The 20,489-nt window shown below is 42.1% G+C and overlaps 1 protein-coding gene across 15 annotated transcripts in view; it reads right to left on the reverse strand.

Moving 5' to 3' along the window:
* The window catches only part of AGAP1 (ArfGAP with GTPase domain, ankyrin repeat and PH domain 1), a 373,475-nt gene that overhangs the window by 122,309 nt on the left and 230,677 nt on the right, over positions 1-20,489 (reverse strand). For all 15 annotated transcript variants that reach the window (XM_080600161.1, XM_080600158.1, XM_080600167.1 and 12 more), the window contains one exon: positions 13,948-14,116. In XM_080600161.1, the coding sequence (XP_080456287.1) occupies positions 13,948-14,116 (169 nt within the window). The remainder of the gene's footprint in view (positions 1-13,947; positions 14,117-20,489) is intronic.

Genomic DNA, 20,489 nt, shown 5'->3' on the forward strand with positions numbered 1-20,489 from the left:
GGAATTCTTTTTTCACTTTGTATTTGTGAAAGCTACAGACTGTTAGCAAGAAATAGCTGCCAAGTCCCATTGTTTATACCTTAGTGATCCACGATACAACCCAGCTCAGCTCTTTCTGCTGCCACCATCTGATAACCCTGTTACCAGCTTGCCCCCTGCGATACCTTTATTCAAGGTTAAATTCCACTTTTTTGACACACTGTGAGATCTTTTCTCAACACGTCAGGCTATGCAAGTCAGGACCCACAGGCAGACATCAGAAGGGCTGATTTACACAATACACCTAAAGCAGGTCCATTCCCTGCTCCACCAAAACGGGTTCAGCTCTAGCACAAACTCGTAGTTACAACCTTATTTAAAAATTGTAATTTCCCAATCTATTGATATTTTTTCCCATTTCTCAATCTGATTGCAGCATGCCCAAGACATGTATTCCACCGCAGCAGTATGCAGTAATGCATGCTGTTGCACCCAAACAAGGGTTACTGGAAGTTAACTGCTGCTCTTGTGCTCTTCCTGCATAAGGCTTTTACAAACAATCCTATGTTTTTTTCCTTCTGTACCAGGAAAACCCCAGTCCTCACCTCCACAAAGCAACTGTCACTTGTTTTTGCTTCAAGATGAAGCTTCAACAGCAGAAATTGTCCCAGCCTTTTAGCAGACAACTTAAAAACAGGAGAGCAACAATACTCACTGGAAGGTAAGCCCTGTAGGTATATGCAGCCTTCATGTTAAGCTCTTACCAGCGATGACAACGCATTCTGCATCTGTTGTCTTCCCCATCTGTACATGTATACACACACGTGCATATAATATTTACATCTACCTATACGTACACAGATGGATATAAATACATATCTCAACATTGCCATGAAACTCATGGTCAGCTACCTGGCCCACTCTGGAGCTCTGAAAGAGCGCCTCTTCAAATACATCATATATGCATCAGCTGGTTGCTTAAGTTGATTAGCAGGGGGCAGTTAAATTACTATGCTAATCCATGTATTCTCAGCACTGTTTCCTTGATATGGATATGTGTATATGCTTACTGGGAAGCCTTGATTAGTTCAAGCTTCAATGTGTCAAAGGCTCCAGATTCTTTCCAAAGAATAATTTTAGCTGTACTCACATCCCTAAAGTGTAGGAGCTGATTTGAAAAGGTACTTACCTCTACCATATGCTATTTTTCTTTAAACAATTTGCATTTCAAAGTGAATATGGCATTTATATTTGAATGAATATCAGTATGTTGCCAGAACTGGTCTCAAATGAGCAAAAAAAAGATGCTGGTCTCCTATTGAACAAAAATGTTTTCATCTACCAAAGGAGCATCAAAGGAAGAGTTCCTTTTTCTAGCTCTAGACAGCTTTATTAAAACTATCTTTTCTGATATTATAAAATACCCTGTTATGATCGCGCTTACAAAATGTTCAAACAATTAAGCTCTACAAAAACCACCCAAATTAAGATTCAAGGTAATTTTCAGTTTTGTTCAATGCTCAGCAGAAGAGCCTTTGAGAAAAGTCAGTGTGCTCATACAAAATTTTATTATTTTTTAATCCACCTACTCAGTGTAAATAGCCACAAACAGCAAGTCAAGACAATGGACTCAGCATAAGAAGAATTAAGCAGACAAATGCGTATGTGTGCACATACGTACAAATTCAGAGGCTGATGGAAACACACTGGGGGCAGAACCTATCTCATTTTCCTGTGCTGGGACTTTGGCTTTTCTCCTGCGAGACCCCCTCTGCAGCACCACACTCAGCTCCAGGCCCCAGCACCAGCAGGACGTGGGGCTGTGGGAGCGGGGCCAGAGGAGGCCACGAGGATGGCCAGAGGCTGCAGCACCTCTCCTACAGAGCCAGGCTGAGGGAGCTGGGGGGGTCAGCCTGGGGAGGAGAAGGCTCCGGGGAGGCCTTGTAGCGGCCTGCCTGTGCCTAAAGGAAGCTGCAGGAGAGCTGGGGAGGGACCCTTTATTAGGGAGTGTGGTAACAGGACAAAGGAAAATGTTAAGTGAAAGAGGGGAGAGTTAAATTAGACATAAGGAAGAATTTCTTCACTGTGAGGGCAGTGAGGCCCTGTCCCAGGCTGTCCCGAGGAGCTGTGGGTGCCCCATCCCTGGCAGTGCCCAAGGCCAGGCTGGATGGGGCCTGCTCTGCTTGAGGGCTCACTGCCCGTAGCAGGGGTGTCACTGGGTGGGCTTTGACGTCCCTGCCAACCCAAACCATTCCCTGATTCTGTGATTCATACACAGTTGAACTACTGTTTCATATCTACAAAACAACAGACCATAACGGCAAAGTCAGATAATAATTAGAAACATCATGAAAATAACTAAGATTTATACAAATGCAGGACCATACCAGGTGTCAGGTGCGAATTAATAAGTAAAACCCCAAAGATAAAATTTTGTAAAATACAGCACCTTTAATGAAAACATATAATAAACAAGGTTTATCATAAACGCTATTTTACGTGTATTCATTCAGTAACCTGCCCAAGAAGAACAAAAGGTGATCTTGGAAGTCTCTTCCAATCTAGATGATTCTGTGAAAAAACATTCAGGGTTTTTGTCACAGAACGGCTCAGGTTGGAAGGGCCCTTAAAGCCCATCCCGTTCCAACCCCCTGCCATGGGCAGGGACACCACCCACCAGATCAGGTTGGCCAAGGCCCCATCCAGCCTGGCCTTGAACACCTCCAGGGATGGGGCACCCACAGCTTCTCTGGGCAGCCTGGGACAGGGCCTCACCACCCTTACAGCAAAGCATTTCCTCCTAATGTCTGATCTAAATCTATCCTCTTTTAGTTTAAGACCATTCCCCCCTCGTCATGTTGCTCTTGTAATAGAATAGCACAGTGGACAGCATTTTAGCAATTCCTCTTTTGCTGTATTTCAACTTAACAAAAATAATATAGTGAATCATAACTGGGCAGCACAGGTTATTTTAACGGACACATCACTTTAAGCCTTCACCAACTATGCCGCCCACTAATTACAAATGCAGAATGAATATAATTCACAACCGTACCATAAAAGGTGAGATAAAAGTGTCTTAAATACATGCAGGTGATCTCCCTTCATTGCTGCATACATATTTGTGATCTCCCACCAACTCCCAAACAGATCACTGAGTTGCAAGGAGCTTTGTTCAGAAATGCATCTAATGCCTTTGAATTTGAGATAAGCATACGCTGCTAGAGTTGTGAAGCAGAACTATATTTTTCATGAAGCCACAGCATACGAGACCTGCAGGGAATGGCTGCACAGATGCAGAGAAAGACTGAATCAGATGAACCAGCCTATTGCTATGCTTTCACCACGGCCATGTTTTATTTGTGTTCTGCTCTTTGAGTTCACTATGAGTTTCTCTTCCAAAAAAGAAATAAACCTCTGAAGGCCAGAGGGCTCTGCTCACCAGCTGTTAGAACTAATGAAAAATACATTAGAGTTGTGGGTCAGGAAATCCTGACTCTTGATATCAGAGGGTTAATTGTTTCAAATCATGTTGGGTCAATTTATGTTGCAAGTATACTGCATATTCTTGAAATGCCCTCTAATTCAGTAAAAGCCACTGCAAGTAGATTAGATTGGCTGCTAGTTCCCTGCTAAAAAATCATATCCAATAGTGCTCCCTGAAGTTTCCTCAGGCATTAGGGTGCAGAAGAAAAAAGAAAGAGGCCATTTTGCTAGCTGCAAAAATATTAAAAGTATTCCCTACCCCTTTCTTCAATTCTGCGTTATGCTTATGAATTAATTCCCAGAACTACGCAGAAATCTTTCCAGTGGACAAAACTTTCATAAGTAGTAGCTTACAAAGAAGCAGTGCCACTCTTTGCCTTCACTGCTTTCTGCTTTCCAATAAGTACGAATGTTGGAACAACCACTGCTTTTGCTGAGGAAAATTTGGGAATGACTCCTTTGGGTCCCATCAGTTTGCCATCTCAGACCCCAGCACCCAGCTTTTAAATATGTATCCTCCTTTCTTTGCCAACTCTGGAGTTATGTCATGCCCAGCACTGAAATCTGGTTAAACCACTGTTTTCCTATCCCAACAGCACCTCCTTGTCCGATCAAGTCAAGTCAGCCAGCACTGAAGGGCAGGGAAGCAGCCAGGTGGCAGAGCACTCTCTGGTCGTGTTTTCAGGAAGAGCAGCAGAGGGACCAGGGCTACAAGGTTCAAACTTCCTTAATCTAGTTCTCGAGTGGGGTTATTAATGGGGAAAACCTACCGAAGTATTGCTATGGATTTGATCTGATTTTGATCTGACTGCCATGTGCAAACAGCACATCATTTTGGCCTTGGGCTCATCAGGGACCTAAAATAATTTGAGATTATTTGTATGGGGAATGAGAAAGAGTGAGACTATAGCATCTGTCCAAAACAGTCCTTGGTTTCAGCACTGAAACTCTTCTTGAATATGCCAATAATAATTTTCAATACTGTAGCAAATGATTTGCTTGTGGGTTTTACTCGTTTTTAAGATTAAGTGTTTACATTCTGAACAAATTTCCCAAAGATAAGTAGCTATTAATAGAGGAAGACCTTCCATCTCACAGCCTGGCAGGGCAGCCTCTGAGAACTGGGCTTGATTAGTAGTGTACAAACCGAGAAGGGTCAATACTAATGAACAAACAAGGCAATGCCAAGAAACATCCTGGCGGTGAAGGAAATGGTGCTGGGAGTATAACGAGAAAAGCTATTATTCTCAGAGCGTGCCAAGCCAACACAGCAAGAGTAGAGGAAAATTAAGTCATCTGAGAAGACATCTCTTCTAAAAGAAAGTTACACCAAGATCTTCATGATATGTTTCTGCTCAAGATGCCTGGCTATTCTTCTGGGATCAAAGTGTGCTTGTAGGTAAGTTTCCCTTTCCTGGCAGGCATAACTGTAATAAATAAGATATACATCACTTTCTAGGGTCCTACTAGAGGTTTCTTGCTTGGTAAAGCTTTAAGACCCAGAGGTGACCATTTAAAATTGATAAATGGTCTATTTTATATTGCTGGTATTTGAACTGCTGAATATATTGCTGAATCCCGTTAACAACTGCGAATTTAACTTTGCAACAATAACACCACGAAACCAGCTAATTCTGAGACATTATGCTGCTTGCATGTATAGTGAAGCACGTGTAGGGGCCTCAGGCAACTGACATAAAACACTTCCTAATGCCTTTGGCTGTCTGTGGAAGTTCATAATAACGAAAGGGGATGGGCAGCCTCACCTGCACACAGTATCTGTATCGAAACTGAGTATAACCAAACTAACTTCGGATGCTTTCCGCAAGCCTACAACGCCATCCTAAATCCTATGAGCTGTAACCAGGGCCTCGTCGAGATGGGGGGAAGACTGTAAGCATTCAAGTATCTTCCAGACTCTTCAGAAATTGGAACAAAGAAACTTTCTTTTCGAAAAAGAGACAATAGATATGTGATATTACTCTTCCTTTCCATATAGCTATTGCCACTGTAACAGCAGCTAAGTGAATGCATGTCTGCAGTGTGAGCAGTTTTGATAAACAGCCTCTGCGGGCCACACAACGGGGATAATGTATCCTTAAGTACTGCCAATGAGCTGCCATTCTGCACAGCCAATTACTTCTGTGCGTCTGTCACTCAAAGGAAAAATGACTGAGCCCATTAGATCAAACCTTTGTCACTGTTCCTAATGCACTCTTAGGCCTCATTAATCTGAGGGAGCAGCAACACAGCCGCCGGTGCCTCATTGCCTCCCCCACAACAGGCCCACGTGAATCTTCTCATCTCTCCCCCAAGTGCACCACGTTAATCAAGCTCTCCTTATTACCCCGGTCCCTGTCACGGCGGAGAGCGCTCTCTCTCTTAAATGCTCTCATTATGGCCCATCTTTAGAGCCGGCTGAGTGGAAAAAAAAAAAAAAAAAGAGCCAGAGAGAAAGAGAAGAGGAAAAAGCAAGTCCGATCACATTAATATTCATGACAATAATTAGTATTCTAGGTCACTGAATATTCATGCTATTAGTTTGGTTTTTTATGGGTTTGCTGGATGTCCTGATTGCTGGAGTGTGGAGGAAAACAGCATGGTTGGGACTTTAGATGTCAACGGCAGTTCAATACTCAAAACACATTTGTGAATTTTTTTTCCCTTTTGGTAAATCAGCTTCAACCCTCCTGATGGCTTTAATATTTTAAAATCACTGGGGGAAAAAGAATGAGCAATTTTGCAAAGGTCTTAACATCCAACTGGTTAGTATTACAACGTGTAACCATCAAAACTCGGCAAGATTGCATCGGATGGACAAGACAGATCCATGATTTTTATGCAGGATACGGAGCAACAGAGGCATAAAATCAACCAGAGTGAAACAGGCTCAGCCTGATCAGCAACGCCTGCATCTTGTCTGGCATCTACAGGCATCCACAGGAAGGTTCACGACACATTTCTGCTGTTCAGCTAGCTCATCGTCAGGAGATGGACACCGTTCGCCCATGTAAGAAAGAAGGAATCCTAAGACAGCACGTCGTTTCCTTCCTTCTCTAACAAAACAACTTACAGTGCCCTGAAAATCCAAGCTAATTTGTTCTTTCCCAAGATTTAACCAATGCAGTGTTTTTATCGACTATTTCCTTCATTAGCACTAATATTTTTCCTGATAGGAGGGAACAGAGAGAACTGAAATTGCAAGTTTCTCTCTGCCTGGTTCTAGAAAGAGCAAATCTTGGCATGAACAAACTGGAAGAGATGACCTTGAGGGATCACCCTCTAGTGGGATGAAAGGGAAATCTCCAATGCACTTAAAAACCGGGCTTCTTTTTCCCTTCAAAATGTGCAAAGTGACAACTTCTCCTTTCATTCACTACAGCTGTATATCACTGAACTAACAGCAAACCCAACCAAATGGAAAATTGACTTGGGTGATTAATGACAAAAGTAAGCCACAAACTTGCGTTTGTGATCTGTGGTAGAATCGTAAAACTCATGCTCAAGTTAAAGCAAAGAAAACAATTCGTGTTAAGTCTTCTCGTGTACGACGTTAGACTACAAAATTAGTAGCAAAAATGCTAACCAGCAATCTCTGGCCTCTTAAGACTTCAACCAGATAAATTCTGGCATTGTCAAACCAGAGATGAAACAGTGCTTCAGCACAAAACCTCAGTCACCTACAAGTAAGGAGTTAAGAGCAGATTCAAGACTTTTGGACCCAGTTCTGCATACATTTGCTAATACATCCAAGACCTACAGGCTTTGGAGCAATTGCTGGTGACAGCAATCTCTTTGCTTGACATATATTTTTACTAACCAGAACCTAATTAATAGCTTGATCATAACAGCTAAATTCTCCCAGTAACCTCCAATCAATCAATAAAGAAATAACAATGAATGAAAAGACAGACCCACAGCTGTACATCATGCTTCCCCTCCTGCATGTGGCATGCCACATATCTGAGGGTATTGGCCCTCTCTGGACTCAGCATCTACGATTCAGGTGCCACAGAAAACGGATACCCAACATGATAGGTAGGACTGCAGATAAGATAGGCTTAAAAGAAAAAAAAATGCTGTGTTTAAAGAACAGAACTATTAGACATATTAGAATCCAAAGACACTAGATCAGAAGTCATACACTGAAGGTATACCAGTCTAATTTAGAAATCAATTCTCTACCTTCTTAAAAGAAAAATCTGGAAGGCAGTCCATTACAATTCAGCCTGATTCCAAGCACTTCAGTGTAAAATAAGGTTATTTAATGACCACTGCATTGATTTGATAGATTATCACAATTAATAACAAATAGAAAACGCACATTTGTAAAAATGTGAAGATGGTGTTCTTTGAACATGTCCGAAATGTCACATATCGTTAGCAGATAACAACCTTTAACATACTTAATGATGGCTATGGAGCTAACACATTTTAGGAGGCTTCAAATACTCTACATCCACTATCATAAGTAAATTTAATAGCACCAAATTATTTAAATGAACTGTTAATCAGGAACAATTTATCCCTACACCATATGCTATTTTTAGATGTGAACTTTCTACATCAGCAGCTCCTGCTGTAGCCCGGGCTTGGGGTTGTTTGTAGAGGTGCACTATGTGTATGTGGGGAGGCTGTGGTGGCGGGGGCTGCAGGGAGGCCTCCGTGCCCCATGTGAGAGCTGAGCCAGCTCCAGCCTGCGAGGTCGGTGCAAAAGGAGGGCAGGAGAGAGGCCCTGGTGGAGCAGGCTGTCCCCCTGCCGCCCACGGGTCCCACGGCAGGGCAGGTCTCCACACCACAGCCCGTGGAGAGGAGCCCAGGCGCAGTGGTTGGACATGGCCACGTGGGGAAGGCCAGGGACACATGTGGAAGGCCAGGGAAGGCCGGCGCCCTGTGGGAGGGACCCCAGGCCAGAGCAGGGCAAGGCAGTGAGCACCAAGAAGCGGCGGAGCCCCAGCTCCCATCCATCGCCCCCGGCCCTGCGCCGCTGGCTGGGGGCAGCAGGTGGAGGAGGGCAGCTGGGGAAGGCGGCTCTGGGCATTTGCTGCCTGGCTCTGTCCGTGACGGGAGCTAGCAAAGAGTCTGCCCGTCCGTGCCTTAGTCCTCGAGCCCTCTCTGTCATGTTTTCTACCCCGGGTCCTTTGAGGAGGGAGAGTGAGAGAGCAGTGTGGTGGTGCTGAGCTACCCACTGGTGTGGAATCACCACAGGAGAAGAAATAAATGACTCCTGGAAGAGATTACGGGATTAAGTTCACCTTCAGGTTGCCGGGTCAAAACTAACCTAAAGTGGGAGTACCGAAATCCAGACCTGGCCCTGCTCCAAAGCTAGCAAGAACCGAGTCCACTTCTAAAAGGTGTGGAGAATTGTCCGGAGGCTGATTCACTGGGGTGCTGGCTCTTAACAGCATTCCCATAAACTACCAACTGTTAGATGAACTTGGAACTGAGCAAATCCACAAGTTATCCTCTTCTGAAGTACTTCCAGATTAGGCACATCAACAATATGATGTCCAATACCATGCAAATTTAAATTTAAATTTACATTATTTAAGTGACTTAAGCAACAGTAAACATCTTTGATTTAAAAGTAACAACTTCAGGATTGCATATTAAATGGAACAAGCTTCCATTTCCCCCGACTCACAGATCCCTCCCAAGCTAGCAGACAAGTACGAGCACCTTTCATAAAGCCCTAGTATGAAACCTGTGATTTAAAACCTTTACATAACAAAAGCAAGACAGCCCCATCCTGGCCTAGGAGAATCAGACACAATCTCAGCTGTTAGAGGATAAACCCCAAACTATACTTCCACAGAAAACAAGAAAGCCCAGAGACCAGGTTTTACTTTTAAAGTGTCATGGCAAAACTTCTAGAGAGAGAAAATGAACCTGCTGCCAGGTAAGCCCTTTGGCTTTGCAAGAGGGGAAGCAGCCTTACTTTCCAATAATTTGTTTTCTTACAGAGAATATAACCTTTCCCCACTCATTTTAGTTCCAGATTGGTTACTGCCCTACCACATACACACTAAGGAAATGTTTCTTCCAGCTCTTGTGCCAGTGTGGAAGCCTAGCAGTAAACAATCATGTTATTTTCCTTCATATATTCTCAGATTGGTCTTTATTTTTCTTATGTATCTGAAATGGAAACTTGCGAGAAGGATTGGAACTTGGCTTTTGTTGTCGAGATGATTATTTCCCTGAGATCTGCTTCCAGATGTTTGGGATGTAAACACACTTGCAGATCAGGATAGCTGTCACAGAGATGGTTATTATATGCCTGTGTTTACCAAACAGTCTTTAAAACCAGAGAAACAATCTTGTTCAGAGAAGTGCCCCAAAGCAACGTGAAATTCAGTGTGCTGGGAATGACATGCTTTTAAATTTTTTCTTTTGCATGTGACATCTGCATTAACAGATCTAACATAAAACTTTCTCTTACTACTTGAATATTTCAACTCATATTACCCAATAACTGGGTATATCCCTCCTGAATTCATGACAATCTCTCTAATTAGCTTAATTCCTTCTCCTATCCTTCCTGTACGACTACATACAGTAGTCAGGCCTGAGATTCAATAGCACAGTATTTAAAATGCAGACTAATTTTACTGATTATTTTTCGACAAAGTTGAGACCTCCTCTCCCGTACCCAGCATTTAACATGTAGAAGTCAACAAGGATAATGACCAATAAACTCTAAGTACAGTACAAAGGGTCTGTAAAGATTTGCAAACTGACTCTTCTGGTCTGAATGTTTGACTGGAAGTAACTTCAACCCTTTCTAAGAACATACTAAATGGAAAACATGCAATTTCATCAAAGAGATCCTTTTAGTGGTATTGGGCTTATCACTGTGTATACGCAAAGAACTTGAACTTGATTTCCAGGAGCAATCTCGGACATTTTAATTGAGTACTGGTATTCTTGTAATACCATAACTTTTTCACTAAACTGTACACAATTATGTAACAGCAGAAGGAAAATTAGCCTGTTCCTGATCACATTGAACAACTAAATGAAATACCGTCCTCAGTTCTAAGCATGGAAAATACTACTCTCCTCCACATATCAAATATGCAGTGGCAAAACTACAGAAATACAAAACATGACTGTTTTGGGAGTGAGCTAAAATGTGAAGCAGGGAGAATGTAGGGTATTTGCATGCCTACAAATAAAAATAGCAAGTGTTGATTTTTTTTGGTGCTTGGTCCAAACCTGCTCTGTACAGAGCAGATCTGCGTACATAAACTTGTCAACGGAAAAACAGTAACAGACAATTTCAGTCCGAGATCAATTTTAAAACATCACTCAAAATGAAGACAACATTGTGCCCATATTAACAACTGAGAAAACGCTCTGAGACAGCGTGACAGACAGAACAAGGGATAATTTGCAAATATCTTTAGCTGCATGACAGACGACTGCAGAGATACCCAGGCTCCTCCTGGTACTGTGGGAGCTGAGCAGTGAATACCTACAGGTGTCCCACTGATCAGAAGCTGTGACCCCTCTGCATAAAAACCACTGCCAATACACTTGAGCACATGAAAGTTGAGACTACCAAGCCAGGCACAGCTTGTGACAATGTATTTTTACAATACTAACACTCCCCATATATTTTAAAATCGCTGTCTGCAATGCAGCTCTCTTCAATCTTACCTGAATGTGAGAGTATTGGGAATGACATACAGACCAATACATAGCTGAGCTGCTGCCAGGTGTTTCCCAGATCTAGTCTGCTGTAATGTCTTTTTTTTTTTTTTTTTAAACTAGTAATCACTGCTTGGATCAATCAGCTGTTGATTGATTTCAGTAGGCTTGGAAAACATTACGCGGCTTTCTTAATAAAGCTCCTCTCTCTTGTTGCTGATGATTACTCTGCCCAGAAATGCAACAACCAGACCGACCTCAAATCTGGCCTTTAGTTAGAGTAAGGAAGATTCAATCAAAGAAGCTCATGCAGAAGAAAAAATTTTATGTAAAAAAAATAACAAACTTTGGGGGTGATTCAGCAAAAAACTCCTTTTGAGAAGAAAAATCCTGAAAGAAGAGATATCATGGCTGATAATGAATGAATGTACCTGCCTGACTTTTAGAAGCAATGACTATGTGGAAAAATACTGCAGCAGGGCTGAAACTACTGCACCATGCATGCCACTGAACTTCTGAAATGCAACTGCACAGATGTGCACATCTGAACTGACCCCTCTCTCTCACTAAAACCTTAGCCAACACCCTCTGCACCCAAAGTGGGCACAAGACAGCAGGTAGCAAGGTACGAGCATGCTGACTGCTGCCACATAGAACACCGAGCTGTTTAGTCCCACCTACCTTTACCTGCTCCCCCCGGTAAGTTATAAAGATGCTCCCAGTTATGCTTCCCACCAGCTATAGGGGTAATATAAATAATACATCACTGTATGCTTTATCCATGGGAAGAGAGCCATGCAAAGATAAGCAGGTCAAGATCTTGCTTAAGGTTAAAGAAAGATCAGTGTAGTTTCACAGCTGCATGAGAGGGGAAATGAAGGCATTCAAGTGGGTAATGATAAAGAAATCAGGTTCACCTTTTCTTGGATACACTCTTTTCTATGTTAGGAAAGCATTAATTAGTTTAAAACTTTAATTGTAGTAGATCTTCTGAGCTGTGGTAGCCAGACATCAACAGAAATGTCTTCTGGTATTTGTAAAAAACATGACAAAGAAACCTAGAGAAGACAGAAGACATAACTATCCCCAACATGTTATTTGAAAAACTGCCTAAAAGCAGAGCTGTTTTCTAGCATTTGCACTTTCTAGCATAATTCACTTTTTCCTTTCAAAGCAATTGCTGTGTGACAAAACCTCAAGCTAGCCACAATACTTACACAGTGGCTAACACTACCACCAGATACAGATGCCTACTGTATATTTTCACATACAGATAGCAATGCATATACAGAAACCCCTGAAATAAAAGGAATATTGCCAGTTTCATTGAAGCCACGTACAAGCTGCTTCCCTCTTACCCGCAAATCTAAGTATAGGCCAAAATATCTCAGTTCCATGTTATAAACCTACAAGTATGCATCACCACGTTTTCTACAGCTTACTTCTCTGGAACAATCAAATGACTTTCGCCTGTTTCAGAGTGTTCGGATGTCTTAAGAGCACACATGCCTTTCTGTTGATATACTGACTCTCTCCAGCACTTTTCTTCCCTAAATAATGGGATATGTTGAAAAACACCCCCCATTCCCAGTCATCTAAATTAAAAAGCAAAATGGAAAAAACAAACCGACCATGAATAATTTTCTCTTATGAACTCTTCCAGTGACAATGCCAGCTCCATGCCTCTTGAAGCACAGGTTACAACTTGAAAAAGGCTCTGATGAAATCATGGCTTCAGACCTATCAGGTCCCCAGCCAAACTAATACAACATGCCGTACAAGAACTGTTTATCTGCAGGGACGTCTGCTCTGTGGCACCACTGTAAAGCTGCAAGGCTTTATTTTTTATTTTTATTTAAACATTCATCTCAAAGAGCAGCATCTGAAGCTGGAAGGAAAATCCTTCTTCCTCTTCCCCTAACACAGGGTAATTTGCATCGTGAAAAAGCAGAGGAGTACGTTTTGACTTGAAACATAAGATAACCATTATCACCCAACCGAAGACACTCGAACAGCAGGTCACCGAGTTCCTTCCTGCGGCTGCTCATCCTACCTGTGCAGTGTGTACTGCGCAGGGACAGAAGTGTGCTTGCGTGGTTTTGTCAGCCTGTGCTGGAGATGTCTACGTCACCCATAAACGGAAAAGCCACTCGGTGCTTTATGGATGCCATCCCAAACATGCTGACAGAACTTCTATATCGACACTATACCATTATGTGCTTTGTATAAGCTGCGCGTTTTACAAGACAAATTGTCTTAAACGCTTTTCCTTAATGCAATTTTTAAAATCCATTTAGCTGTACGGCCAAGTACTTCACTGAACAATAAAACTCTTTGTTTAGAGCTCACAAGGAGCTATAAACCGCTTCCATAAACAAAATAAAATAGCTGCTTTCTGCAGAAGAATCTTGCTGCTGGAAAGTCCAAAACTATGCATCCTTCTGAAGGTGGAAACAAGCAGTGTGGATGTCATCAGGAAGCCACAAATAGCTCTTTAAAATGACAACTGTTTTTCCAAAGTATTAGACTTAAGTCAGTAGAAAGGCAGCATCAATTATTCACAAATATTAACTTCTGTGAATTATGTACGTTTTCGGCAAGTATAAGGTAATAAATTTAAAACATGGATGTTGAAGGTTACTCAGAAATTCAGAATCTCTTGTGAAGGCCAGATCAGTAATCAGAGAGGGTTTAAAAGTTGCCTATCAGTGGTTAGTTGGATTTATAAATTAGTAACAGAAATAATTCCCATCCTAGTGGTACATGACAACTGCTTACATACATTTGGAAAAGCAGTCCTTCCCTTGTTTGCCAAGCATTAAATTGTCTTACCTGAATTTGGCGAGATGTGTAAACTGCTCATGTCCTTGGAGAGGCCATTTGTTTTGGGACTGGAAATGGGTGCACAAGCTGACGTAGCTCGGGGTGGCCTCTTTCCAGGAACTTTCACAGTGGTTCTCAGTAAGTCGATTTCTTTCCCATGAACATTCTGCATATAGTCCTGATAAGAGGAAAAAGAAACAACAATATCAAACAGGTAGTTCTGTAAGCAACAGATCTAATGACACAGTTTCATAAGACTTTTTTTCATAAGACTTCATTGTCCTACATCTGCCATCATCCATCATGTTTTCCCCTTCCTTCCATTTTCTAGGTAATACAGTCCACATTTTTAACAACAGATACTCCCCGAAGTCTTGAGCTCTACTACATCCTCCACCAACAGCTAGGTGGGTAAGGTAAGAGGTAACTCACGCCGTGGCTGCTTCTGAGCCATGTGTACAAATTCAGCAGCTGGCAGGTCCCAAACAGAACAACAAGACGAGGCTGACTGTCTCTCACGAGCATGTTTTACTTGCAGCTCCTCTCTACTTCAGTGTTTTACGTACTTATCTGTTTCTCTATAAAATGTGGCTGAAATTGGTTGACAGGCACAAAAGTTACAAAAGGGCACTACTAAGGGTTCTGAAATTACAACACTGTTGCTTTAGAATGTGATCCTTCCTCCAAAAAAAAAAAATCACAGCAGGGAGAAAATTATGCAAATCATGTCTGATTAGAGTAAACACGCTAAAAGCTGGAAGCCAGAAGTGGAAAAGGCTTTTCCTAATTCTTGTTTGGAAAGCACACAAAGGGGAAATAAGCAAATACCATCACTTGTGGAAAGACAATGGCCAACTGACTGGAGCCAAGCCACTGTTTTCTGAGAAATTCGGGAGGAATTGAGCTGCGCAGTTCTATAAACTGTAAAAAGCTGCTGGAAGAACAGCCTCGTAATTTTGCTTTCCAGCTTCAATGGCATATTCTAAATTGCCTGTGGGCTTCTTGAGATGAAAACAGAAAAGCAAATGAGCATGGGTGTCTTTATCAGAGGACAAATGACAGTTCATTAAGGTGAGACAGCCTCTGAATCTGCAATCCTGGGGTACATAAGAAGAGATACTTCCAGTAGAGATGGTGAATGCTAAAGCTGTTAACAAGTTTTCATATCCTGGTACACACGATTATGGTTACTCACATTCCAGACAATGTAAGTGAAACTGGAACAAATATGAGGACAATCACAAAAAGAGACTGTATGTTATGAAAAGAAATGCAGGACAGGTCATGCAATATAGCAAAATGAAAGGCAAACGTTGTATGTCTGAGGATATACACTACAAGAAAAAAAGCACTTTGTACCAAAGACTGGAAAAAGAAATTGGCATAACTGAGTTAAGCTGGAAACCACGGGAATGTTAGTCTTGAACAATCTTCTGTGGGGAGAAACTGGGGAAAAAAGTTCTAGCTCCTTTTCAAGTAAGACTCGATCAATTTACAGAAGACTGGGTAAAACTTGTGCAAGCAAAGACATGTTGACAATGACATTTCTTCCAGTTTTCCAAGCGTCCAGGACAAAATTTAATCAAACAACAAGGTATTACACAAAAGACTACAAATATTCATTAGGCTGATTCCAAACCTGCAGCATATGGGCCTCTGTGTACCACTAAAGCATCAATATTACAAGTAAATCTACCTGAATGGACTAAAAGCTCACTCCAAATCTAAACCACTCCTGGCACAATACAGGGAACAATCAACTTCCTCATAAAAACCCTTCCACCTCTGACTGTGTACAACACAAATTATATATTCTGCTCAAAACACAGAAGTATACTACTTGACTAACATTCATTTTTTCATAGCTAAGATTAATCTGTGATAAAAACAAAACCAGAGCTGGTTTTGGTGTTTTTTTTTTCTTTTTTTTTTTTTTTCTTTTTTTTTCCTCCCTCCTCCTGCTGCTTGGGAATTATTAACGGTAAAGAAGGGATGTCTGAACAGTTCCTTGGCTGAGAAAGCAGACAGAGCTCTGCTTCCAAAAGAAACAAAGGCAATCCATTAATAAAAACTCACTTCACTGGCTGCTAGATAGAAACAAATGAAACAGTTTCATCTATAAATTATCAAGTTGGCATAACTTTCTTGTTCAGTGTCAGTTCTTCCCAAATTAAAATACAATAACCAGAACATAACTGAGCATTTATTGCTTATGGGCTGTAAAACGAGGCTTAATCAGATAGTGACTAAACCTCAGCATGTACTCCTTTTAATAGACACTTTTTATTTAACATACAACAACCAGTGTATTCCATTTAGATTTCATAATGAAGTCTTTATTCCAAATGCGTCAGATGAATAGAGTGCACATTTTTCCTGCTACCTTGCCAACTTGTGCGATGTGACAGGACATTATTAAAGCACTTTTAATTGAGAGTAAAACAGGCTTAGGTGAGCTATAAACAATTCAAGAGAGTAAGTCAATGTTGGCAAACAGGAAATAAATGCACTGTAGCCATACCATTATTATATCAAAGTGCCCGAACAGAACAGATGCCACATAGGTATTAATGTCAGTTTAAATATTTATAGGGATATATCAAATGTAAACAATAAAGACTCTTTCATTGTGTGCAAGATGCATAGTGGTAATCTCCGCGTTCCCCTGAGAAGCAGGGGAGGGAAGCACCAAGTTTCCAGTCAGCAGATCATGCAGCCTTGCACATGCTCCTTCAGATCTGCACTCGGGAAATAAAAGTTAAAACTACAAATAATGTGGCGGCTTCAGAAGTGCAATGTATGGTTTGATCAGATTAGAACAGATGAGGGTCTTGCTGTCATCTGGAATATGCTGTGTTAAAGAGAAGACAGCAAGCCTGATTTTGATATGCAAATGTTACAGATATAACTCCCCTAGATGTTAGTTGTAGAAAATGCTGATCCGAGAAAAAAGGGGAAAAAACCCTTTAACAAGGCATGAGGGTAATTCAAAGCCAAGTACTTTTAAACAGCACTTAACAAGTCCCTAGAGCCTACTCAACAGCGGGCCACCCCAGAAGTGCCATCTTCTGCCCCTCAACAGCTTGAAAAAGTAGTAATTGCAAATCCATTTGCATTTTTCTTCTCAAGTTGTCCATGTTCATCATTCAGCAACGCAAGAAAAAAAAAAACACAAGCAGCAAAGCTAAGGGAACCCTCCCCAAACGTGTCGATAACAGGATAACCAAGCGCCTGAGTCCCCCGCACCCCTGCTCTTGCACCTTCGCCATCGCTTGTTTTTTACATTTCGCTCCTAATTATGTTGCATCTATTGCCATACACTTAATTAGCTGCATTAATGTGATTTCTTTTCACATAGTCAAGCAATTAAGAGCTATGATTGAGTTTCATTCAATTAGCCTCAACAAACATGCTAATTGATGTCCCAGATGCAAATGAGGTGCAATGAGAGAAACCTGCTAGCAATTGAGAGTTGTGTCGGAGAGACCCACGGCTCTCAGCTCACCAGCAGAAGCACAGCTTAACATGGCTGCCTCCTCCTGCGGAGGGGGGAGCCGAGCCATCGGTGCCTCCATGTCCCCCTCGGTGTCCCACCTGCACCCCTACAGAACAACGGGCAGCGCTGCATCCCGACGGGGCCGGCTCCAGGTCTCACGGCAGCGCAGTAAGGGGAAAAGCACATAGTGTTTTCCTGCAGCTTGGTAGGCTCTACTGACACTGAAAACCACAGTTTCTTTATCTGAGGACTGTGAAAGGTCTCCATCTAATCTGCGAGCCTGTGAAATACTACACAGGTAATGGCCCACAGTTATCAGTAACTGGCAACTTAATCTTAGTCAGCTGTGGGGCAATGCTGCTGCTTCCAGTTAAGGCCAGAACGCATCAATCAATCAATAATCCCTAAAAATACCCTTGCTATATTGATTCTCATTGCTTTTCATCCTGAGGTTACTGTTAGTGGTTTGCTCAAATATAGGGCTGCCGAGGTGTTAATTTGACTACTCAAGGCCATTGACCATTATCCATAGGACTAAATAAACTGTTAAAATACCAGCGAAAGTCATAAAAACTACATTGACTGAAGATGACACAAAATATTATTTGACAGCACTACAAAATGAATTGCCTTGAGTAAGAAAGAAATGATGTGCCATGACACAGAATAATGTAAAGTAAAATTACTTTAGTTCTGGTCCTAATACAGCTCTCCGTTTATAGCAGCAGAAATTAATTTAACCAATTCAATGGATAAAAACCTTTTGGACATCAAAATTGGGCAAATAGGTGTGATTTCTAAGCAGACATACCAAAAATAAAGCAGTATTTTGGGGTTCCCCTTTTGTTTTCAGTGCCAGTGGCTGCAAACAACCTTGCTGCCATGCATTGCAACGGCTTCTGATGGCCCTCAAAGCCAGAAAAGACACTCCAACAAGGGCTGCAAGCTAAAACTAGACAATGTGATGCTTCCAGCTAGCTGCTTCCTTTCTGTGGAAACTGTTCACTTTTCTCAACAGCCAAACAACTCTTGTTCCACAGCTACGCTTAACACTGCTGCGGCCCACTGGCCCCTTCCTCCATGAAGCTGGGACTCAAACTCACACCATTCAAGTCTACCACAGTTGTCTCAAATATTTCAGTAAATGACATTGGAGCACGCGGCAGCACAGTTCCTCCCCAGAATGATTCTTAACTTCCTTCAAATATGTTTATATGAATATGAATACACACACTTTAGGTGTATAACACTCTGGATATCAAAAAATGTTATGGTGTATGAGGATTTTCAGATGGCTGTAATACAAGAGATAGTCATCCTTGTTAAAAAAAAAAAAGGGAAAAAAAAGGGTGGGGGAAGTCTTTCTGCTACCTAGCTTGTATTCCAAAACCACAGCATTTTATTATCGGTGTATTAAACAAGACAATGCATATGAGCACTGAACTGAATATAGTATTTATCAACTAGTACTTTGAGAACTAAATTCCCCTTGCTTTTCTGCACAGCTACTCACATGCAAACCGGGAGCAAAAACTCCCCAGTCTTAAGGGTAGGTGTTTTCCTCTTGGAAGAGCCCACTTACAAAGTACTCCCAAGGTAACAGAAAACAAGTGTACAAGGAGCAAGAGCTGAAGCAGATTACTTGGCCAGGTTTCCACAATACTCTTGTGCTGGGATTGCAGTGAAGAGGCCAATGCTGCTAGCTCTTCTTGGCCAAGACACCTCACCAAGATGACAGAAGGATCAGTTGTAGAAGACGGTACTTAGGATCTCTTCTGGTCAGGCTCGGTTGGACGGTGAATAGGGCTGCCTTGCAGAGAAACCCCTTTTGCTGGAGTTGCATCTTTTGCATCTTGGTGCTAGGTGAATGGGACTCAAGGTTCGCACCCAAACCTCCCATCTCAGGACTGCCAGGTGCCATAATGTTAACATTTAACAGAAAAAACTCCTCCCTCCTCTCCCGTGCATTTCTTCCACCACGTACCTGTCCCACTACCACCCTTTCCCAGTGCACACTGTACAAAATGTAACACCTCCGCATTCCCCTTGGAACAGTGCCTTTCCATGTATTTAATGATACCGAAGAAAGAATGACATTTTCTTCTCATTTTGAGTTATTAAAACGTCTCAGAACAAGCCTGTTTTTCCAATGCTAGGTAGAGGTCCAGGCCCAGAACAGACAGCTAAATGCTCCTTCCCAGACCTGCCACTAAGATAACACCTTTATTTTGAGCCATTTTGCTGAGATGCTGTTTCCTGATCGGAGGTAAAAATAAAATAAAGACACGTGCTTACAGAAAAGAAAGTTCACGGCTGCATCTCTGGATGGCATTTGAAAGTCTGAGGGTAGCATGTGTTTTGAACATGATTCCCCTTTTGGAGCTGACAGTGGCGACCTGCACAGCCTTTGTTCAGCACCAGCACCAAGTGCCTGGAAAAGCAAAGCCCCGGCCCCTTCCCTCCCAGGCAGAGCAAACCCCAAACTCCAGGCAGACTGGTATCGGCTGAAGCCTTTACTTTTGTGCATGTACACGGCAGTCAGACGTTTTTATTGCAAAACGCTGTCTGGAAAAGATGCAAAACAAAATTGCTAAACTGCAAAAAGAAGAGAAGGGAGGGGGGGGAAACAAAAGGCCCCCTTCCCTTTGCTTATTGAGTTCAAAGGCATAACATGCAGCACCCTGCAGCAAATGGGAAGCTACACTAATTTTAAAGCCATAAAACGCTATAAAGTGCCCTGCGGGGCAGGACTACACTGAAGCTAGTTGCACCTAAATAAGACATGGTTCATTTACTTCGCAGCTTAGCCTAATGTAATCATCAGCGGATTTCTAGCCTAGAGTTGTAACAGGCAAATAGCCGATACTGCGGAGGCGACACTCCCAGCCATTGAGGGGCCTCCGCTAGATTGCTGTTGATTAGAAAATTTTTCAGTTTTGACAAGCACTTAATGAACATAAATCGCTCCTTGATTGGTTTCCATTTGGGGCCACAGGCACACCTAAGAAGAAAGAAAAGTCTCCAACTCCTCTCCCCACCTTCTTGCACGGACCTC

The sequence above is a fragment of the Anser brachyrhynchus genome, assembly GCF_964034855.1.
Source record: "Anser brachyrhynchus genome assembly, chromosome: 7".
NCBI classification, from domain to species: Eukaryota; Metazoa; Chordata; class Aves; order Anseriformes; family Anatidae; genus Anser; species Anser brachyrhynchus.